The sequence below is a fragment of the Vipera berus genome (assembly GCF_964194415.1).
Source record: "Vipera berus genome assembly, chromosome: 5".
In the NCBI taxonomy this organism is placed as follows: Eukaryota; Metazoa; Chordata; class Lepidosauria; order Squamata; family Viperidae; genus Vipera; species Vipera berus.
Genome location: NC_138207.1, coordinates 52,659,092 through 52,684,385, shown reverse-complemented (window position 1 = coordinate 52,684,385; position 25,294 = coordinate 52,659,092). Strand labels below are relative to the sequence as shown.

The following is a 25,294-nucleotide window of genomic DNA, read 5'->3' as shown; positions in this document are numbered from 1 at the left end:
AGATTAAAAGAGTCATGTAATTTTGTTTCTCAATCTTCGGTAAAATGCTAATATTAATGAACAATGCTATAGTAAACAATCAATTTCAAAATACTCTACTTCCATGATTTTGGTCATTAACTGAATAATACCTGGATGAAAACAATTCACGTATTATTTAATTAAAGATGCCTCAATTAATTGGATAGTGTTGCTTTTTTAAAAAAAAATTGTTGATAAGTTGTTCTGACACAAATAACATTTTCCCCTCTGACATAGGAGAATTCATGTCAGTCTAAATGGTACCTTAGCATATACTAGAGAACCTCAGCCAATTTCAAAACATGTTTCTAAAACTAGTTTGGTTCTATTAATCACAGATGATTTATCACAGAACAGGATTTAAATATAATGCTAAATTAATAGGGCTCTGCAAAACATTAAAAAGAGATGTTCTGCAGGCATGTAGACTATTGGGAACAGTCTTCTAAGCAGTCACATAAATCTTGAAAAAATTGCCACTCACTTTAATTATTCAAAGAGAACTGCTTTCAGTGTTGTGGCTGGCTAGAGAAGTATAAGTGGTTATTTCTATAGTCTGTTCCAGCCATTTTAAACTATATTTTAGTATTATGTCAGCCACTGGCAATGCTTTATCCAATGATGACAATACCAAAACATTATTTGAACAAATGAAGAATATTTCTTTTCTCTAGTACTGCTCTTCATAGAGACACACATTTATGAAGATTTGGTTTATGAAGTTTAGTTAGTGAAGATCAATATAATGATTTGGCTTGGTATTCTTTAAATCTTCTCATAGCAACATGGACTTTCTCCCCCACTGAATCATTGGAGTATACTGTATAATGTTTAAAGGCCTACAAGTATGTAAGTGAGGCTAATTTAGCAGCTCTTTAGCATAAAAGAATGTTTTTGAAATAATGCTCTTTATGGTTAGTGATATTCTTAGAATAAGCTGTAGCAGCATGAAAAATGGTTCCCACAGTATTCCTATTATACTTCAAGGATATTCCTTTTAGACTTGTTGCTGGGGAATTGAACAAGAGTGTACACTTTTACACATATCTATCTTATGGGCTTTTCAGAGGCACCTGGCTAGTCATTGTTAAAATGCTCAAAATAGGACCTTTATACTATTCCATCATGGCTGTTCATAATCAAAATGTAAAGGTTTTCTGGTCAAGGCCTTAAGGACAGCTTTGATCATATATGTTTTAAAAGATCAATATTAACAATAGCATCTTGTTTTCAAAGATGAAATTCTTTACAGAGAATGTCTAACTATTATTATTTTTATTTCCTATATATTATAGGAATATTATTTTTCTTGAGAAACTCTGTGCTGATTCTGTGGTTATCAAAATTGTCTTGAGAGTTGTAAGGAACTATTCTAACCAGTTTGGCTTAAAAAATTATTCAGAAGGCAAGGAATAATTTCATGGTGCATGAAATGTAAATACTACAGAATGCAGGTGTCTTTAAATTCAATCTACATTTTAAAGTTTCCAGACATACAAAATATAACTTTCTCCTTAAGCATCATAATTTCAGTTTTAGCTTATTAAACTGAGCATATATACACTTTAAGTGTACCCCTCCCATGATTGTAGATTTCTAAAGAGGGATTACCATGTGAATAGAAAAACTAGAAGCAAAAAGAAAAACAAACAAAAAATCTATGGTCATTAGTAAGAGTAGCTAACTAACAAGAGGAGTTGGGAAAACATATCTCCTCAATAGAGAACAGGTAAGACTGGATAATTAGAAAGAGCAAAGCAATGGGGATACAAACATAGACACAGAGTTTGTAGGGCAGAACACCTTGATTAAAGTCAAGCATGATGACTGTTTCCCTTTATTTAATAAGGCAACCATGTGGTTAAGCAAATGATGAAATTAGAAGGCATTGGTAAACAGGTTTTGATCACATGAAAAAGGGATAGAGGTAACGTTCTACAAGTTTTTAAATTGTAATAATTTTATTTGTGAAATGTTAATGGTTTACCTAAACTATGAATACACCTTCAATATGTTTTAAATATAAGAACCTGATATAAAAACATTTACAATTTTTATTCAGTCTAGGTATAATAAATTGGCTTATTATATTTGTGGACCTAAATGAATTCTAACATAATTCAAATATCACATCAGACAAGTAACCACTGTAATGGAGAATTTGAAAATTACAGACTATGTCAATAATGGAGATAACAAACAGCCTCAAAAAAAAGTCATTTCTACTTCCAGTTTCCCCCCTACACCTCCCAAAAAAAAATCCCAAATAAGCAATTGTCTGCAAAATGCCACTAGATACATTTTTTTGTCACAGTTAAGTCTGGATACAGTTGCAGACATAAAGAGGCTACAGATGGAAAGCAATAAAAACCTGACGAAGGAATCCTTTTGTTTTCCCAAGAGTCCAGAGGTAGATACCTCCAGTAGTGTTCAGCTAGTCCTCAACTTAATACCATAATTGAGCCCAAAATTTTGGTTACTGAGACATTTGTTGAAGTGAATTTTACCCCATTTTACGACCTTTCTTGCCAGTTATTGTGAATCACTGCAGTTGTTTAAGTGAATCTGGCTTCCCCATTGACTTTGTTTGTTATATTTAATATATTATTTTATTAATATATTTTATTATATATTTTATATTTTTATATTTATATATATATTATTATATATTTTATTTTATTATATATTTTATTATTATTTTATTATTTTATTTATTTTGTTATATTTAATATATAACAGTAAAGCTTTTTTAGAAGTAGCAAAATTCTTTCCACCATCGTCCACCAGATTCAACTCCCAGAATTTCCAGCCAAGCAACTGATCTTGCTCTACCACGTATATAGACTGCTGAAAATTCTTGGAGTTAAAAGGTGGATGGGTTGAGAAAATACGCAGTAAACCTTGCTCTAAGTTTAGGCATTAGTAAACTGACCATTTTTGCCATTACCCTTAACGATCAAAGTGGGCAGAACGTAGCAAATGAGTTGATTATTATTTTGAAAGCTTTTGAGTAAACCGAGCACGGAGAAGGAGATATTCAACAAAAATAAAATGTGAGATGATGAAAGATCATTCTGAATTTTAGAGAGGACGTTTGAATTCCAATCTGATGCGCTGCAATCACGAATAAATTATTAGGAAGCTGAAATTCCAAATGAGAGTTCTACAAACAAACATACAAATTTCCGTAAGAAACGTCAGAAAGAGGGGAAGGGGACAGAACAAAAGCATACTTATGGCTAATAAACTACTTGTTAGGAGACACCTTACGGGTTTGGAAAGATCTAGGACCGTGGTGGCAAACCTATGGCACGTGTGCCACAGGTGGCACATAGAGGCGTTTCTGTGGGCACGCGTGCCGTCGCCCCAGTCCTAGGCCTTCAGCTGGGTTTTATAAAACCTTTTCGCTTTAGGCCTCCACCGCCGTATGCAAAAAAAAAGGTTCAATCAATCAATTTCAACTTCTCACGGGAAACAAAATCTCGCAAAGTTGGAATTGATTGAACTTTTTAGTCCCACCCAGTCTGCCGTTACCACTGCAACCACTCCCACCCAATGGGCCACACCCACCCAATGGGTCATGCCCACCCAGCACCCGATAATACATTAGTGGCTTTTGGGTTGCAGTTTGGGCACTTGGTCTTTAAAAGGTTCGCCATGACTGATCTAGGAAGAGGTTATCCCTATTTACATGGTTGCAATATTCAAAGAGAAATGGGGCCACACCGAAGAAAAACATTCCAACTGTTCTTGCTCCACCACATATAGATACTAATTCACTCCTCAGCCTACACCATATTATCTGATTTCAAAGCCAATTATGAACCCAGCATTATAATTTACTCAGCAATTATTTTTATTTTTTTATTTTATTTTAATTCCATTTATATCCCGCCCTTCTCCGAAGACTCAGGGCGGCTTACAAGCTTAGCAGTAGCCTTCATTCGATGTATATGCCTGCTTATTAGGGCTTTCACACACACCCCAAGCGGCATTATTACAAAGTCAGCTTAATTGCCAGTCTGAGTTTACACATGCACTATACTCAAAATACTATTAAGCAGAAAAATATATAACCTTCATTTTAATTATTTAACTTTATGTGAAACATTTTGCTTTGTTTAACACTTAATAGTTACAAAAAGCCATAGCTTAGAAATGTTCAAATCAGCTACTGATTGAGGGGCATGGAGGAAGTATAGCCAAAATCAAAACTGATGCTCCTCTAAAAAGTGTTGATTTTAAATGTTTTTCCCATCTCTAGTCAATAGTTAAAACACAGAATGGAATCATGCTAATCTTTGTAGTTTTATACCTGTGCTAGTACGACAGCTTCACTAATATTAAGGGCTTCATTAAACTACAAACTTTGCACTCCACGTAGTTTATTTCTGCCACTTCTCTTTTTTCACCCATGCTGTGTTTTACAATGTAATAAGTTCCCCATGATAGGAATTGCGCTGCACACTACTATGACATAGCTCATGGTAATGTTGGTAGGTAATTATATACGGTGAAATCCAACACATCAACAGGGCACTAGCTTGGAGGAGTCTATCATAGATCATTTGCTAAAGATCATTTTGCTAATCTTCCCTGCTCATATTTTCCTAATATCTAATATGAATACCTTCTGCAACTTAAATCTCAAAAAAGTCTTGTTTCAATTTCCTGAATTTCTTCACATGATATCAGTGTGCAGATATGGAAGTATTCACTCACGTCTTTCTTGTGATGTTTTTAACTCAGTGGCAACCATAAGCACCATTTTTACTCTCTATCCAAGACCTACTTTTTGTCACCAGTAATTTTTCACCCATAATTTCCTTTTGCCTCTTTTTACCTAGCCTTATAGAACTTTGCCTTCTTTGCCTTTCAAAGGTATCCCAATTTTTCCCAAAATTCTGTTTCCCCTGAAAATTATGCTAATATTATACATAACTAGACCTAAAACAATATAAATCCTAAGGCTGAGTTAAAAGAACAGCTCACCCAGTCCACAGAACTACAAAAGGGAAGTAAACATATACAGGAAATTTACAAAGTACACTCTTTGTCAAACAGCAAGTCAGTAACAAACAAAACAAAGCTAGAGCTACAAAACACTATGGGGATTCTGGCCTTTTGACTGAATGCCGATATGTAACTTCTTCTGTTCCAGGCTGGCTTTATATGCCATGCTAAATCAAGGTAATCCTGCAGTGTTCTCTTCTAAATAAAATTCAAATAATCTGTTCTTCTATGTTCTTCATTTCCTTTTCCATAGAACTAGTAATGAGTCTCAGACTATTGATTCAATCAAACTGTCTCTTCTCCAGTCTTGAAGATAAATGCATAAATAGGATTCTGATACAATGATAGCATCCTGAAAGCAATGCTTTAACCAGATATGTGTGTGAACTAACTCCCTGTTCTCCCAATAGTATTTCCATTTTGTTGCAAAGGTGATGAATCATAGGGTGGAATTAGTGAAGCAACAAAAATGCAGGTGTTATGACAGTGTGGCTCAAGGATGATTAGGCTATGTCCTAAAACATGTTACCAGAATACTGTTTCTCAAAACAAGGAACAGCAGGAAACTAGAGTCCATTGGTCAATGAAAGTTTTCTGCAGTGAGGCAGATATTATGACAGGTCTGAGAGGCAGAAGAGAAGAGAATGCAAGACAAAAACAAACACACAAGCTTTTTAGCTAATATGTACCAGTATTTGGAAATCTGATACCCTAGCAACCTTCTGTATGGACACTGACTCAATCAAATTTCAGCTTGCACAAAGAGAAACAGTATTTTCTCTGAATACAGATTAGCTGTAAAAATAGGTCACTTCTTTGCATTTTAAGGAGGATGGACACCAGCTCAACATTTTAAGGTCTGTATTTTAAACAATCATGTAGTGGGATATGGCATTTCCAGGCTACCAAAACTTATAAAACAATATTTCCAGTAACTGACTTGGAGGTATTTGGAACAACAATTTGCATCTTCCCGAGCCAGTTGGCCAAGTGGATGTTGATAATCATAGTCCAATCTACCTAGCAAACACTAGAGTATCCTGAAATCACCATAAGATGACTTAGATGTTTTAACAATAAAAATATTAATGAGGTTTGCACTTCATGAAATCTGTTCATTAATGACTTACCGATTCTTTTCTAGTTCGTTGTGCGTAGACCTGAAAGATAAACCAAGAAAAAGGAATCATTAGATACCTCTAGTCTTAACTCATAAACTTATTCTCATTAATACCTTTCTTTATTCTAGTGTCACACAGATATATTAGAGGTAATTCCTATATTTCAAAGAAATTTGGGAAAGACCAAATTGAATGATGGCTGTCATAAACCTTGAGCAGTTTTTTATTCCCAGTTCTAAGTTTCATATTCAAAAATGAAGCCAACTATACTGCTATGTAAGTAGTTTAATGTCTACAACTGTATATCTTATTGTAAAATTCTAAGCTTTACAATTTATCTTCAGCACAATAACAATTTGCTTATTGCTTCAGTCACTATTATTCTCTAGTATGAAGCAGTCCTGCCCAAATCATTGTATCAATGATACTGTTTATAGTGATTAAAATACTTAAACAAGAAAGAAATACAAATAAATGAGAAAGTCTCTCATTATCCAAAGTATTTCCTTACATTTAACTACTGTAATCATCTTGATAGGTCAATCATGAAAAAAATTAAAAAATCATAATTTTGTTTAAGCCAATTTACTCAACTTTGCAAACAATCTGCAAGTTTCCAAATAAGTTTGCAGATTTTATCTTTTTATAGTAACTTAGTGTATAAATATAATATAAAGTATGTAGAATTTGCCAAGCATCAATTATAAAGTACCAGAATTAATGAAGAATATTTTCCTGCTTTAAAAAAGCTATACTGCTAATGAAGAATTCCAGGCTCAGTGAGAATTTTATGTGAATCAATAACTTCTATAAAGGGCAGTAAGAAAAGTGATGAAGGGATGCTAAGACAAGTTAAAAAAAACCCCAAAAAGAAACTTCAAAAATTAGTCAGAATTATTTTAATCTCAGCATGAAGCTAGATTGACAGTCAGATGTATCAGATACTTTAATCATGATGGAGAAATTTGGAAACTGTGGTTTGGAAGTGGAATAACTAATATTCTGATTTTATTCTTTAAATACAGTACATATACATATTCCTTACTAAGAGAAAAAAATCAGATTTTAAACACAATTATCTGTCCACCACAACAGCAAGCAGCAATTTAAAAATATAAGCAGAAGGGACAAGATATTATCTCACAGAGGGCATAGCAAGGAAAAAAAGAGCATTTCTCTGTGTTGGATTAGACTGATCAATCTCAAAAATATCTTTCTCAATTTATTGGCCTGTCACAGTAACGTTCCTTTTTAGTTCTAGTTCTGACCTAAAATTCTTGAGGCCCATTAATTACCACAATATTACATATATTTTGTTCAACTGCTAGGAAACAACAGTAACACTGTAAACTTAATAAAGCATTTACTGTATTCTTTATCATGCATGTGTACTTTTTATGCATTTGGATTTTTAAGCAGTGATTTTTTAATATCTGATAAATTTAAATGAAATTCTTTTGAACAATGCATCAGATGATAATCTTTAAACACAAGAAAAATCTTCAGCATTACAACCATGTGCAGTGGAATCAATCTGTATCTAAATCACAACTGTGTATTAAAATTTTTATTTACTCTTCATTCCTGCAGGAAACATCTCCCCTTTCTAGAGATTCCATTAAGGGCTACAAATTCTAGGCAAAGGAGTGAATTCCTAGATTATAATCAAAGCAGTCACCAAGGCTGGAGCTGAAAGAACAAAGTTCGGCCTACCACTGGGAACAAAATTAAAACACCAGGCTCTCCTTTACTTCTTACATACAGGAGATTCTGTTACTTATCTTCCTTCCATCAAAACACCATAAATGAGGAGGGATGCCATCTTGTCATAAAGTTTGTTAATTTATACTATGATTTAAGACCATACTAGCATAAAATAAAATAGTATGAACTTTCCCACGTAGGAGGAGTGAAAAAGAAAAACTTCTGCAGCTGCTAAATATATCCTGTCAGACTACTACAAGGAACAATCCTTAAAATAGAAAACATTTTGAAATACATGTAGTGTTCTCCTTGGTAACTCAAAAGATAACCAGTGTTCTCTCCTCAGAAAATATGCTGGTTTTGTCTCATGCATCTTCATAATATATTTCTAACTAAAACTAAAATTAGAAGTCAACAGTCTTACAAAGTTGTCTGTTTACGGTAATAATCATTAAACAGAAGAGTCTCTTCTTAAGAAACTACATCCACCATCTCTAACCTGATGATGGTCTAATCTTCTCATAAAAGACCATGTCAATTGAAGATGATGGAAGTCCAGCACCCTCATGGGTGCCAGGTTGTAATATGCAAGAAAACAAAAATTCACTTGTAAACTGTATTATATTCCAAGCAGACAATCAGTGTTTCCATTTCACCAACCATGCCAAACTTCAGTGTTGTCATTACAATTCCTTCCTGTTTTATACCAAGCAGCTACAAATTCAAAAGCAAAGCTTCATTAAGTAAGTTGTTTAATAGCCATCAAAGAGATCTTTCAAGTAAGCCACTCCCTGAAAATAAGATTCCTACCGGTAATCTTTGGGCATAATACTAACATGCTTCATGTTAAAGATGGAATTCAAATGAATATGCTGGGAGCATTGGACAGTACCAAAAAAAAAGATATCTGAATCAACAGGAATTATCTGTAAGCAAATAGATATAGTTTATGCAAATTATTAATCTATGGATTGCTCCATGAAAAATAATAACAGTATCCAAAGTTCTGCTATAGCCAAAGAGAAGATTTCATAAAGATTCCTATGTCCTATGTCAGAGGTCCCCAACCTTTTGGGCACTAGGGACCGGTTCCATGGAGAGAGGTTTTTGGACCAACAGTGCGTGGTTTTGTGTGCTGCCTGCATTCCGCAGATGGGGCTTTGCTTGTTTGTGTGGCCCGGTTGCTGGCATGCCGCGGCTCAGTACTGGTCCAATTTTTGTCTGGTAGATTTATAACCTACTTTTCTTTTAGGTGTTGAATCTTAGATCCCCAAAAAGTACTTTTTGTCTAATGGAAAAGTTGTTGACTTAGCTGAAGAGTATAATAGATCTAGTGAAATAAAAGATGTTACTTTATCTGAAATCTGTAGGTTGTTTATAATTTAAACTGAACTTTGCAAATTGAATAGCAAATGTGTTATGCTCAGAGTCAATTTCCAGCATGTCCAATCAGTTATCTGTCTGAGTTTCAGAAAAACCCCACCAATCTCTTTTGCTATATATTTTTAATAATTCTAGAAATATCAAGAGTTCCCACAAGCATACTAACACATTGTCATTTTTGTGAATATGACATTCAAAGCACTGAGCTTGTTACAATCATTCAACTATGCACTAAAAACTATCCCTCAATGGAGAGAAATATATTTAGTTTTGCTTTGGAAATACAGGTAATTTTGCTTAATGGTGGTCAATACTCCTTCTACTAGGGTTTCTCTTTTAAAAGCGGCAAGCAACTTAATATTTTTGCATATCAGATAGTTGACAGAAAAATATTTGTCAAAAAAAATAAAATTAATTTAACTTTTCCTCTCTTCCCATATTTAGCATTCAGAATGGTGAATAAAGTTTCATTCTTGGCACATGTGAAGTAATTATCAATGTCACAGAAAAATTCTTGTCCTACCACCATACCTAGGTTCAGAGAAGTAATGTCATTTAAAGCAGGGATCCCCAACCCCACCTCCATGGACCTGCATTGGGCTGCACCATGCCAGAAACCAGTCCGCACAAACAAGCAAAGGCCCATCCGTGGAATGCAGACTGTATATGAAACCACGCCCCCTCCAATCCATGAAAAAACCTCTCTCCACAGAACTGGTCCCTGGTGCCCAAAAGGTGGGGAACCTCTGATTTAAAGAGAAGTAGAAAGTTTGGAATTCTAAATCCTGAAGATATAATACTAGACACAAATAAAATGCAACACAATATATATAATATATCCCTATAGACTGACTGCAGTACATCACTCAGTTGGTCATAGAGTTATTAGGAGTTCTTGAACAGTTGTATCAACTTATATTTCTGTTAACAATACAATTGAAACATTGTGATTTTTAGCATAAGCAAGATAATGTAAACAATACATATATTTCTTATTTAAGTAAAATATGTTTGTTTCTAGGGATGGAAAAATGACCTTTAGAGACACAGGTTCATGAATATCAAAGTTAACTCCTACAGAAGCTCTGAAAGTAATGCTTGGTGAATAAGTAAACAATTCTGGCAAGTGGTTGTAAGTCATAGGGAATCTTCTTAATTATCCTGAAATTCACTCATCTCCTCCAGATAATCTGGAAAACTGAAATTAAGCTAAACATTGGAGGAGAAAGAACCTACAGGGAAAAGCTTTGGGTAGAATAAGAATTCTATAAATTCCTCATCTTTAGCGGTTAAAAATCCTTCTACTCATATGCCAGGGACATATTTATATTCAAATGCACTTCCAATAGTTTCTAGTTTATCTCTATAGCACAATAGCTTAGAGGACATAAAATGCTCTTTCTGAGATCTTCTTCTCAGGAAATGGAAGGCAAACCCAAGCTAAGATATTATTTATAAGATAGTCCTAAACAAAGGGCAATACTAACTTCAAGTATCTCGGCATTAAGTAAAGAATCAAATAGCAGATATGTAACACATCCGATCTAGTGCTTGAAAGCAAACTTTTGAGCTTGTGTATTGTATTTCATTTTCATTACAGATATAGACAGTTATAGCTCTGAATATGAGGATATTAAAATAATATTAACAGAAACACATTTTTAAAGCTCTGAGCAAAACTCACTGAAAAATATCATGTGAATCAGGGATTGAAGGTCTCTAAGACATATGTAAACATACTTAGGCCTTGACATATACAGTACTATGTGAGCTATATGTATCAAATGGAAAGGTCTGAATATGAGGGATAGCAGCAACAAATTGAGAATTCAGTACATTGCTTTGTACATCACCAGCTGAGGTTTATATAAAAGCTTTCTGGTTTCAAGACAGTTCTGTTTGTCATGCCTTATTTCTGGATTTTCCTTCAGCATAACAAGGTTCCCTATTTCATTACAAATTAGGTTTTTCAGCTTTAATAATCTGGTATAGTATACCTTCTACAGTATATGCTCTAGTATAGTATACTTTCTATATAGGAAAGGATATAGTACGTGGCTATATCCCCATTAGACAAGGAGACAGATTAATATTTTAGCAATTATAGATAGTTCCCATGGAAAAAATAAGACAGAAAATGTCCACCCAGCCATCTTATTACTTCTGTCTTGAAAGCTAGCAATAGCAGCATTCACATTCTAAGAATCAGAAGCAGTCTATTTGTGATAATAAAGGGTGGTTACCGCAGTTGGTTTCGTATGAGTACCCTGATAGGAATTATCAGGTCGTCCACAGATGTTCAAAAAAGCTATGCTGTCTGCAATTATCCAACCTCCAATGGAGGTTATTACAACAGACTGCATTATAACCTGCCATTCTTGCTTAACCTGGCACTTATTTAAACAAGGTATTCCTTCTTCAATTTTCTACCTTCCCAACAGAACTGTGAGACTGTTGAGACTGAAAACTAGTCACCTAATTTTTGGGTAAGCAGGAAGATGATGTTTGATGGGTTCCTTATTTTCTATACCACCCAACTGCATCTGTTCTACCCACCCCCAAGGGTGGATTATACATCAAATTATCTTCTGCAAGTTAGCAACACTGAACTGTTTTCCAAGGCTCCCTGGATTAAAAGCAGTCACTAAACTCACAGCATTGGAATAACAGGAAGGTCAAGTAATTTTTGCTGCCCAACCAAAATATTCATTCTGTTTGGTAAGACAACAACCAAAAGTTGAGCACTTAAAGCTGGTTTTCACTCGGATTAGAAAACAAGCAAAAGGAGCCAAAATATATCTCTAAAATATATATCATTTCTATTTTTTGGCCAACGGAAAGAAAAATATACATACAGATGTTAGTAGCTCAAGCAGTCTAGTTCTATGAAAAATATTGCCCATTTAAATGTTTCTCTTTGTCACAGGTATCTGGAATAAAAATATGAAATAGAAAAAGGTAGCTTTAATTTGGCACATTTAGGGCTCAGAACCGAACTCCCTGAATATTTGTATACTCCACACATTATCCATATAGTTTGTGGGTTGCAAACTGTGTAAGTGTAAAGATTTAAGAAGCTGTAAGTAAAGGTAAAGGTAAAGATTCCCCCGCACATGTGTGCTAGTCGTTTCCGACTCTAGGGGCCAGTGCTCATTTCCGTTTCAAAGCCGAAGAGCCAGCGCTTGTCTGAGGACGTCTCCATGGTCATGTGGGCGGCAGGACTAGACGCCAAAGGCGCACGGAACACTGTTACCTTCCCACCGTAGTGATCCCTATTTTTCTACTTGCATTTTTACATGCTTTCAAACTGCTAGGTGGGCAGAAGCTGGGACGAGTAACAGGCGCTCACTCTGTTACGCGGCACTCGGGATTCGACCCGCCAAACTGTCGACCTTCTGATCGACAAGCTCAGCGTCCTAATCCACTGAGCCACTGCGTCCTTAAGAAGCTGATACCTCCCTTAATTTAGCATGTCTAAACCAGCAGAAACAGTAAGGGTCAGTGGACATTTTTATATTCAGGAACAATCCTGAGCAGAATTATCTGTAACTTTTTTTAAAAAAAAAATCCCATTTATATCCCGCCCTTCTCCGAAGACTCAGGGCGGCTTACAATCTAAGCACAAATCAATGTGCTTAGCAATAGCCTTCATTCTATGTACGTATATGCCTGCTTATTAGGGCTTTCGGGGGGCCCCCAAGCGGCATTATTACAAAGTCAGCTTATTGCCCCCAACAATCTGGGTCCTCATTTTACCTACCTCGGAAGGATGGAAGGCTGAGTCAACCTTGAGCCTGGTGGGATGCGAACCTGCACTAATTGCAGGCAGCTGGTGTTACTTAAGGAGGCATTAGCCCACTGCTCCACCAAGGCTCTTGTACACTACACCTAACATCAGAAGGCTGTTTACAACTTAAAACCAATAACTATCTTTGTGGTATGATATAGAACAATCCACTTGTAATGAATAACGTGAAAAAGGACTGCATCAAATGTTGAGCATAACTGCAAAGATGTCCAGACGTATATCCATGTAGTCATCCATATTTTGCTTTTTAGATGTACAAATTACCTATGTTCAAAAAAATGCAAAATATATTTGCAATGTCATCAACCGCTAAAAAGGGTTCTCTGATTTATACCTAGAAGTGGTAAGAAGAAAGGACATATTGTCTATTTATTGCAGGGAAATTAAGTCAGACAGCTATTTATTTAAATTCTAGACTTTCGTTTTTTTCACTAACACCAGACTAAGAAAAGAGTTCTCAAAATGTTTCAAGAACTTGATGAAATCAACGTGTTACCAAAAATTAAGTGCTAAAACTTTAAACATCTTTAAAATCTTTAAAGATGTTTGAAAAAACAGTTATGCTTTTCTTTTATGAAGAAAAAGTAACAAAATAATTATTGAAACAAAATATATGTATCAATAATGGTATTTATTTTCTCTTAGATACAAGACACTGATTATACAACTTAGATGAATGAATTTGAATTCAATGGCACATTTCATCAATATCCAGAATGAGATTTATTGAAGAAAATCATTGTGAATGCCAAAGCTAAGATATGTTGAATTAAAAATAACACATCTTCTTCTTTCATGGATAGGATATTTCTTGGCCCACTAAATGGATCTAAGCCCCAGAGCAAAACTTCTCTTGGACCAATTCATAGAACACTATTAACCTTCATGGAACACCTTATTCCACAGAACAAAGATTAAGAAAGACTCATCACCACAAGAGTATTTCTGATTTGGTCTGGATATTTAATCATTTCATGATTATTAACAACAACATCTGGACCAACACTTGACAAAATCACTGTCAATTGCAAAAGGTAGTTTAATTTGGAAAAGCGTACATCCTATGACAATACTTAACAATATCTGCATAGCCCAGGTTCTTGGGAAGGACTCAGTAGGTGGATAAAAATGCCAATTCCAGTCTAAACCTCTGGCTGACTGCAACAAACCATAATAATATATTAAATTTATATGCCAGGTGTCTCCAGCCTCTTTCCAACAAAAGGAAATAGAACTTTTGAAACTACTGTGCCACCAAAATTTCCATTAAGTTCTATTTCAGATATGCAAGTAAATGTATTTGAGTAGGTTCTACTTACCACTGTTCCATGCCTATTTTTCAGCCATTGATTACTATTACGGCAGATTAACTGGAGCAAGAAGCATTAATTTGTTTGGGGGGGGGCTTGCAATAAAGATAAACATCTTCTTTTACATCAATATTTACTGTTTAATGAAAAAAATCCATACCTTGCTCATAAGAAACATCAAGACGTTGTCTAAAGGCAAGTACATTTCATGACATTTTGGCCTAGTGCTACTTATTAAGCTTGGCAACAGTTTGTCAAGTACCCATTTTATATGCCTGGAAACAAATGGAATTTACAAATACCAGACATAGAAATCTTCACTATGAGCAACAACAGCCAAATGTCTAATACACCAATTTGGGGATATGATTTGGGAAAGTAGAAAAGCCTCAGAGGCAGATTATATTTGTCAGTGTAATAATGTTCCTCCTCCATGTTGATAGAACTTGTCTTTGAAATCATGCAGCCACACTTATTCCTTGGCAAGCTTTGTCATACATATTCATACTATCTTTCCATATTCTGATATGTATATACAGTAATATATCAGCTATAATCTTGGGTGTAGTCATATTCTGAGTCTGCTTTCTATAGCAGAGCCATTTACTGTCTTAATGTCCCTCTTAATATGTTGTATGTTATAGTAAAATTGGATATACGTGTAATATATTGTATTTATTTTTGCAAAGGACATCATTTCTAACATTCTAACATATACGCCTATTTATAATTATTATTTTACTGATTTCAATAGATATATAGATATATCCCTATCTCATGCACCCCATGTACAAATACCTCCCTCATACTCAAAATTGCTCTATTTTCACTAATGGCAACCAAATAGTTTTGACCCTTTTTTTCAGGCAGAAAAGAAAGCCATAAGCATGCATCCTCACCACCACAAAGAAGAGAAAATCACTACAATTTTTGGTGCCATTAGAGCAATTTTGACCCCTTTGGCTGGGAGGAAAGGAGTAACGAAAGAATTTGCCTTTCTCTCCCTCTGCTAAGAGGTAGAAAAGCTTTTTTTGTTATTAATGGCTCTTTGCCTTCTTTGTTTCTAACTTCTCCTATATCACTAGCAGCTCTTCCTTTTCTGCTTCTATTTCCTCTTCCACAGACCAACTACCTCTCCCAGATCAACTAAAGGATCTACTTATTGGTCCACCAATTAAAGAGGGAACCGTGTTTGAAATTATCACTAAACTTAAATTCAAAATAAATGCTGTTAGTTAAAAGTGGACTTATTTTTATATACGCTTATTTATTGTTTTTGGTTTTTAATTGAATAGATGCTGTGGTCTTATTTTTTATTTATTGTTAAATATACATTTTAAGGTATAGTTATAATTTCTAAATGTTACAATTTTATATTGTAGTTTGCTTTAAGACTATGATTTTGAAAGGCAAATAAAAATGCTTAAATAAAAAACCTAAAACAAAAACTTCAAGGTGCTTTGAATATTAGAAACAGTAACATGAATTAAGACATACACACATGCATATACTGTACCCACCACACAAAAAACCCTTCAATTCTTTATCCAGTCTTTTTTTGCCATTCGTGAAAAACATCTATGGACTCAACTACTATAAATTATTAGAAAAAATAAAACAAAATACCGGTACATTTAGAACATGATTAGTCAAAATTATTACCTCAAATATTGTTATGCTACATTGATTTAGCACTTCATTATTGCAATGTTTTGAAGGAACTTTACAACTATCCCAGATTTTCCAAAAGCAATTCACTCTGAGTTGCATGCTTCCATTTTTTGCATATATCTGGGTATGAGGTTGTACCTCCCATTTCTACTAATAGCTGTCAGTGTTCTTATCCTCAATTTGTTGTGTCCTTTTCTGAACCCAGTTAAATTGTTGGATTACACAACAGCCCATTTAAATTTCATTAACCCTGATTATACATTGGAAAAGCATCGGTTTGCATACATTTCCTGCGATGCAACAATTCTTTGGCTATGGAAGAGCTACTGAGACTGTAATCTACCAGCCTTTACTTCCATATAAATCCAATTGAAGCAATTAAAAATTGAGCAAGAAAAGGAGATTATATGGTGCTTTACTTGTATGCCCCCTGCCTATTTTATATCACTTCAAAAACTGGCTCCTATCTATACTGTATTTAGTTTTAGTATCAGAGACTAGCTAGTGGAAAACTACTTGAAGTGATTTAGGATAAAAAATTAAAATAAGAATAGTAAATTTCAACTGCCCTCTTTATGATAGAAAGACAAAAGAATTTCTGAAAAAAATTCTCCCTTCCCATGTAGTCATAGTAAGCAAGCCAAACAGGAAAAGAGCAAATAAGACAACTATAGCTGTTAATTCCAGAACTGCAAATTATTATTTCACCATTTGTTGTTGTCTTCCCTGTCAAAAAAGCAAGATTTAACAGAAAGGATAAAATATATTCTTGTCATATCTAAATGACTTTATGAAGTTCTGAATTTTCCTTGGTTCTGTTTTGTGATACTTCAACAAGTTTATCACCACTGGTTTAGTTGTTGATTATTTTAATTGTTTTATTGTTTGCTTCTATTTATTGTAATAGTGTATTATTACATATAATAAAAGCTGCTGCTATTGAGGGATAATTTTTTAAAGTACAATAAAAAATAAATATGGGTTAGTGCCTCTAGTCCCAGAATTCAGCTGTTGCCATTGGGTTCTGTTACTTTTATTCTAAACTTAGTCAAAATTAACACAATTGTATATTAAATTCTTTGAAGCATATATTTTGCAACCAAAATGTACAGACCACATATTGTCTCACCAATAAACCTAGCACCAGCAGACCAGACAGTGGAAAAATATACTGAAAGAAGACTTCCATGTGTCTTCATGAATGGCAGGAACAAACATCCTATTATAAATGGACTCTGTAAAATTTTATTTCCTGCTAAGGTACAAACCAAAGTTTGCCAAGGATAGCAATTCTACCAAGTTGCCTGAAATATTTCTCTTGGGTGATTGTTATAAGCATTTTTGAGAACAGAGTCCCAGTTTTTCTTTCGTTTGCCCTATATATGCTTCTTTGTGTCTTGCTTTTAAAACACTTAAATATCAGAACTGTTACATATGTAATACCGATCCTCATAAACTCCCATGTGAGACTTTTTGGCTAAAGAATGAATACTATTTATATACATTTACACAAAATAAATAATGTAGCAGTTATACTATCCTATTAATAGGAGTATTTATTTAAAGCTTCACTCAGCCTAAACTGATCCACTAGTTGTAACTCTGGTTGTAAAAGAGACCAGGAAGTTCTGATAGAAGTAACCCATGCCAGCATGATCACATGGCATGACAATGCAGTATGCTCTAGATGGGGTGGCTTTTGAAGACAACTCAGAAATTACCAGTAGTGCAGAATGCAGCAAGCAAGCTAGTGGCAAATGAGACTTACTACTACAACATAATACCACTGGTTACCAATAGACGTCCAAATGCTACTTTTTACCTGTAAGACCTTTTACAGAATGGCTCTGAACTATATCAGGGTCCATCTTTTTCCAAATGATTCAGCCTATTATGTCAGGGCCTCCTTAAACTCTTGCCTCCCTGCAAGGGAGGTACAAAGGTTGTGGAACAGAAAGATGGCTTTCTCTATATCAGCCCTAATGATTTTAAAACATTATAGCTCCAGGGCTAAAGAGGCCTCGTCTCCTTCTCTACATCTCATAAGGCAGGAAAAACTTTGATGAGTGGTGACTTGGCTGCCATTGTTATTGTTACATGCTTTTACACATTTCTATATGTTCTTTGGGGGGGATATCACATTATATTGTGTCAGGCTCTATGACAGTGATGGTGAACCTATGGCACGCCTGCTAGAGGCAGCACTCAGAGCCCTCTCTGTGGTCATGCGTGCCGTTGCCCTCCCCCTCCCCCCACGGCCTCATCTCCCCCCGGAGAGTTGCCCCCAGGCGTGGCCCACCTGGAGCAGCGCAGCCAAGGACATGGCAGCCGGGCAGTGGGGACAAGACTCTGCACTCGTGCCCTGTTGCGTGCACGATACTGTGGGGTGCAGGCGGAGGGCGTGGCCGCCATGGTGCTGCTGGGCTGCCTGGGCAATCTGCGGTGGGCCGTGGACACAGTGGGTGGCCCTGCGGGTGGGCGGGGCAGGCAGGGGGCAGAGTGGGGGCAGGGCGGTGGCAGTTTTTGGGCACCCGGTCTCTACAAGGTTCGCCATCACTGCTCTATGATATATGTTTTAATGATATTTTGCTTTTGCACACTACCCTGAGCTTGGTGATATAGCCAGTATAAAAATGTTTTAATAAATAAATACAAATTAATTGGCTTTATAGATGGAACTTCAAATGTTGCTTCTTCTATCCACATTTGTTTATTTACAATACTTGTTTATTGTTACAATAACATTTACATTAAAACAGTCACTGTAAGACATGCTCAAAAAAAGAGTAAAACCCTATCTGTGGGAGTAATGAAGCTGTGTGACTTTTTATTTTGTTTCATTTGACATGGCATGCAATTGAAATGTCATCACTACAAATATTACGAATATGGCACTGCAGTATTAGAGATGACTAATTTTGAAGGTATCATTTAGTTTTAATGTTATTGTGTTTCTGCAACAATGATTTTTAGTAAATTCTCTAAATTATATTTAAATAAGTAAACAAGAGCCTTTTGTTCAGAAGTTGGAGACATATTTGATTAAAATGGCTCATATACCACCAACAGAGAGCACTAGAAAGATTATATCTTTGGCAAATATTGTTGCTGTAATCAAGTAGGTGAGCTTTTGGCAAATCTACAAAATATATTTATCTGCTGGAACAGAACTCTATTATATTGCAATTATTTTGCTCACACTTTCCATCAGTTGATTTGTTAACCTGATATTATTACATACATAGAACATGCCACATGAGGGACAGAAAAGCAGATTCTATTATCAGACTAATACACTATTTAATGTGATGTTTCATAATCCATCAGATTATAAATTATGCCAAAAATGAAAAAGTCTGCACAAAAATACATTGTAAAACAATATCTTCAAATGGTGTTCAAGAAAATATGATTTGATCTAAAACTCCAAGTCTCTTTTTGCTAAGTGAAAATATTTAAACTACAGACTTAACAAACATAACTGAGCAAAGGGGTGGGGAATCCCCATACCTCCACTGAATACAGTGGGATACATTTCAAAATAAAAATGCAAAGGATTTTCCCCTAGATTAATATTAGTCCTTCTAGAGTAAAATCAGCTACTTGGGAAAGCTTTCAATGATGATGCAAGTTACATAAAATGAGCGTGGGGAACCTGCAGGAACAAGGCATTACGTACTCAGCTAACAAGCTGGTTCTGCAAGATTTAAAGAGGCAGCTAACACAATACCACATTGGTCAATTCTTCTATTAAAAGCCACAAACTTGCAGATCATCAAGGGCTGGGGAAGCAAGATAATGAAGAAAGGGGAACTCCAGCAAAAGTGACAAATAAAATATAACCTATTCTCTCTGATGGATGCATGAAATATTTGTGCCTATATATTCTAACAATCTCCCCTTTTCAAGTGACTTTCAGAATGTTACCTGTTTGTGGTGCCTGTGCTGTTGCCTCCGCTGCTATGCTTTCGTGACCGGCTCAGTCTCTGCAGTGGCTTTGGGTCTTGCAGTCCAAGACTTGTCATGGAAGGGAAGGCTGAGGCATACCCATGTTCACACTCTGCATAAATTATGATCAAATGGAAACAGAAGGAACAGTGAGTAAGAAACAGTATTTTCCAAAGACAACACCAGCAGATCTCTGAATAACTTCTCAGGGAGCACTCTCAGCTTTAAACAAACTTGAGAACACTCGGATATAAAAACCACAGGCAATGCACCTGTTCATATAAGGCTGATTAGCTTAGAGTCCAAATCCCTTTCAGTCAGTCCTGGTGACTGCATGCAGTTGTCTCTCTTTTTCAGAAGTGGTTTCCCATTGCCTTCTTCCTAAGGCTGAGAAAGAGTGAATGGCCCAAAGTCAGCAAACTGATTTCATACCTAAGGCAGCACTAGAAGTTAGTCTCCCAGTTTGTATACTAGTTACATTAAGCACTACCCCAAATTGGTTCTCCAATGTATTTCCAAGACAACTTTAATGTATCAAAACTTCTTGATCAAATCCAGAGCACATTCAAAGAAATTCTGCCACTCTGCTCACATTTCTCCACCTATTACATGTGAATCTCTTTGGCCCTATTTTTTCCCCTCTCCCCAAGCAACTGCTTCTTTCAAAACAAGTTAAATTGCACCTATTTCCAGGAAAGTGGCCCCTTCCTCAAAAGGTGTTACCTTGGTCTCTGCGATCCAGGTATTCGGCTGCCTCCAAAAGGCGCTGGATGTTGATCATTTCTACACGCTCCATAGCCCTTGGGATGGATGAGACCTTTCCCCGAACAATTGTGAAGGCTGCCTTGCCCTGGCACTATGGGTGAAATAGACCTTAGTTCTCTGATTTTTCCAATAGAGAAAAAGAATAAGGTAGGATACGAGTAACTTGGAGGAAGGGTGCCTCTCGTCCTGCTTCTACGAAGTTAATCAGTGAGGCGTAAAGAATTGAACAACTACTGCAGCAGTTACCCTGACTCATGGCCACATCCTACTTCAAAAAGATCTCTTTTCTTTACCTCTAGGCACTAACAGAGACCCTTCCCACAACTCCTAGTCCCGATTGTATCCCCTTTGGCTATTCGTCTTTTTCTCCTTTAAATCTCTAGCACTGCGCCCGACCCATCTTCATACCCTTTTCTCAGTGCCCCAAACATTTATTCTGTCCTCTTCTTAATCTAGTCCTGCATTCTGCCCCCTATTGCCCCTTTCCTCCGTGGACCCACACTTTTCGCCTCCTCTATCTCGATGCTGCCCCTGCATCCATCGTGCAAGCCCTCTCCCCCAAAGATCTATCGCTTTCTCCGCCTTCTGCAGCAGATACTGTACGTCCCTGCCTCTTTCACAGTTTGTTTACCTCCGCTTAGAAATCATGGAGGGGGAGGGGACGCACATGAGACTTTCAGCCCCAATGCCATTTGGGAAATGTAGTTCTCGGCTTCCTCTCTCTGCAAGTACGGCGCGTGTGCACGTTTGCATTATGGGAAGCTTCGTTTTTCCACGTTACACATGTTGCTCGGACCGAAGAAAGCTTACGCAGCCCTCCCCTCGTTATGGCTATGAGAACGGATATAAGATGGGGAAATCCCTTGTTTACATAAAATAACCCATGAAGGTTGATCTAATAATAAACAGAATTCCAAGATAAATGGACACCTTGTCTTGCGCCTTCCCCTCAAAATAATCAGTTTTGGGATTTGTTAAGCCTCAAACCGTTAATTGCATAAACTGCTCGGAAAGAAGTTCACTGAGAACAATTTGTTGCTCCATTTGCACGGTTTTAAGTTGTCAAGTGTCAAAGGTACCACAAAACTGCATTTTAATTATTATAATTTGCCATAATAAATCCATCAAATAACATGTTCTACAAGCCTGCTTTGTTTTACCTCTGCAATTATTTCAAGAAACTTAAAATACAATTTAAAATCAAATCATCTTATAAAAATTAAAGTAAGTCTGCTGCTGAAAACATGTTTGCTTGAAACTTAAATTCCATCCAATTTAATTAAAATTACATATTGGATAAGAGTTTTAATGTGAAATAATGGTTACTTCAAATCAAATCTTTATTATAGCATAATTAATTCTGTTTTAGAGTCTTATGGGATACATCCTATGGAATGAAGCCTATGTCTAAAATATACCCTTTTCTCAAAAAAATAAAAATAAAAATTCTTGAGTAACTACTGGAATGAACAGGTCCTGTGATGTGATTATTTTTGGTCTTAAAAACAAATAATATATGAATGTCCTTTAAAGCATTAATAGAATCATATTTTAAATAGAAAAAATAGAATTTACAAAAAAATAAATGTATCCCCATGTATAGGGAAAATGAAACTGAAACTGCTAGGCAAACTGAACTTAAATTGAAACACAGACAAATACAAAAAGTTGGAAGAAGATGATGTGCAAACTAGTCAGAATGAAAAGCCGAATTGAGTAGTTTGTAATATTTTATAATTGAATACAGAAAATATTTTGCAGATACCAAACAGAGCCTCCTATGTTCAGTTTTTTCCTTAGCAAGAAAACAGTGTTATATTGTTTCAGCAAGAATCATTGTAAAGCAACATAATTTTTATTCCTGAAATAAATAAGTAAACACACATCCATATTAAGCACGTTAATATTAAGCATATTAAGCATATTAACTCAGAAGTGCTTCAGACTTGTAGATGTACAACATAGCAGCTCCTTCCTATTAGAGTAGTCTGACTTTTTTCAGATTTCCATAGGAGCCTTTTAAAAAGTGCTACTGATTAAAACTATCCATTCATTAAAATTAATATAATCCTTAAAACAGTGGTTTTTCAGGTTTGTCTCAAAACTAAAAAAAACCTGGAGCAGTTTAAATGAATAACAGAGAGGTAATATGTAGCATTTGCTTGAGATCCAAAGCATTTCTTGCTAATAATTTTCAAAGTTTATATGCCCTTCTAGCCAGCAAATGCTCAGCTCCAACCAGTCACCCCAACTCTATCCCAAATTAAGGGATTACAGGGTCATAAGTAAGAGGGTAAGTAGTGAAAGTACTGGGCTAGAAACCACAAAGTCATGATTTCCAGTCCTGCATTAGGCATGAAGCCAGCTGAATAACTTGGTGAAGTCACTCTGTCTCAGCCCTTGGAAAAAGGCAATGGTATCCACTTCCAAAAATGTAGCAGGCACTTGTAAGTCACCAGAAGTGAAGACTACTCAAAGGTACATTCAGATCTATTTCCACAATTATTGTCAAGACAGAATCCGAAGTAAACAAAATGTGATTATTTTTACACAATCTTGGTAAATTTGAACATTATTTTTATGAGGTTCAATAATGCTTGTTCTAGATCACAGGTGTCAAACTTGCCACGTCATGTGATGTATTGCAACTCTGCATTGCCAGCAATGGGGTGGGCGTGGCTTTGGTATGATGAAACCGGCCCGTGGGCCGGCAGTTTAACACCCCTGATCTAGAAGGAACTTTTACATAATCATTCAGCCTGGAAGCACCTTATGCATAAAGTCAATGGAAGCCAAATTAAGTCATATTACTTAGTGGTTTAAAGATTTTTGCATAGGCAAGTTTCATCATGATATGGTAGGTCATTTTGTTCTAGGATTTCATAGGATTTTCTCTATAAATAATAAAAGGTTTGTGAAGGAGAATGACATTACCCTTTAAAATAAGTTCTTAGTGTGGTTTATTATTATAATTCCAAAACTGTTCAGACCACATGATATCACCCTTAATTAATTTTCTGAATAATTCTTATTAGTGTAGTCACAGAAGTCTTAAGATTTTTTTTTGCCTGCCTGCACTTCAGTATCTCACTGTATAATAATAAATATTCCCATAGGAGTTTCATCCAAAAGATATGGGTTCAAATTACTTGGATCTAACCTGATAGACAGCATATGATAGATGTTGGTTGGTGAGAATAAGAATTGCAGTGCAATAGAGCTAGAAGGCTATTGACCCGGGGAAGGTCATTCTACAGGAAATATCACTTGATTAGAGCTCATGATTAGCACTGACAATCCAACACCCAACCCCAAAAACCTCACCTCAGTTCCAACAATTCTGAGAAACTATTCAGTGGTTATACTCAAACTAATGTAACAATAATATATGGTAGTAAGCCAATAGGTTTATTTATATTGAAATCCTATCGATGTCAATTTAATAGTAAAGCTAACTGAGTGAGATTACTGGCACTATCAAATCTGGACTGCAAACAGCCAGACAACTCCTAGACAGCAGCAAAGAGGTACAGAAAACTTGTTTACTGTCATCTAGTGTTATGCAAACTTGCTACTTCACAATCCGCTGGTTAGCCTATATTAATTTCTTTGTTTATACAACTGTAGCTTGTGATGTTCCATAGCTTCTCAGAGAGAGCAGATCAAAAGCCTAGAAAGTTCTTTGAGGGATCTTCCAACGGTACTGTTAGTGGCAGCACAAAGAGCAATAACTCTACTGAAATAGGTTAGCATAAGTAAACAATATTTCACTTCCAAATTTAGCAATAATTACTGATCAAATATCATTTTAACTACTTTTCCCTTTGAATATTCCATCCACATTTTTGTTCCTCAGCAATATCCAACAACATTACTTGGCAGGCTATTGGGATTATAGAGGAAGAAAATGAAACATAAAATATAAAGCATAATTTGAAAAACATTACAATGGACTTGCTGCCAATGATTACCACAGATATGATCTAATCAAGTATTTTCATTCCCTACAGAATACTATTTTATTCTTCAAAATAGTTCAAAGAATGCATCACACCCTTGCAAGCATCACGTTTATTCCATACCAGATGCAATTCCAGAATGGCATACAATTTCCATTAATTTAATAATTTTGCTCCTGCTAGCTCTGCCTCCTAAATAAACAAATAAGTAAATAAACAAATAATTACTATTACCACCCAGTTTCTTTGCTTTTAGGCTACACTACAATCATCTTCAACAAAAACTAGAAGATTTTAGCCTATGAATTAAGAAAAGAAGAAAGAATTTAAGCTACAACCTTCTATTTTAATTCAACAATATCAAAGCATATATAAGGAATAAAGTACATTAACTAAATGTTAATTCTTTTCCTGATGCATTGGGGATAATAGCAAGTTTCCTTCCTAGTTATCCAGGTGCTAAAATTCAAAGGTTTACAAGCAAGAGCATCTCTTTTATTCCAAATAAACTGTTATTATTGTCTTGTAAATAATACGTTCTCTATATAACAATGGCATACAATGGCAACAATGAAAAAAGCAAGTAAGGTT

The 25,294-nt window shown here is 35.5% G+C and overlaps 1 protein-coding gene across 3 annotated transcripts in view; it reads right to left on the bottom strand.

The window, feature by feature from the left end:
- Window positions 1-25,294, bottom strand: part of MXI1 (MAX interactor 1, dimerization protein) — a 69,792-nt gene that overhangs the window by 38,394 nt on the left and 6,104 nt on the right. For 2 of the 3 annotated variants that reach the window (XM_081328414.1, XM_081328413.1), the window contains exons 2-3: window positions 19,959-20,091; window positions 6,165-6,194 (exon numbers count right to left, since the gene is read on the bottom strand). In XM_081328414.1, coding sequence (XP_081184540.1) covers window positions 6,165-6,194; window positions 19,959-20,091 — 163 coding nt within the window. Of the gene's footprint in view, window positions 1-6,164; window positions 6,195-19,958; window positions 20,092-20,702; window positions 21,309-25,294 lie in introns of those variants that run through there. The other variant, XM_081328415.1, reaches the window with a different exon arrangement.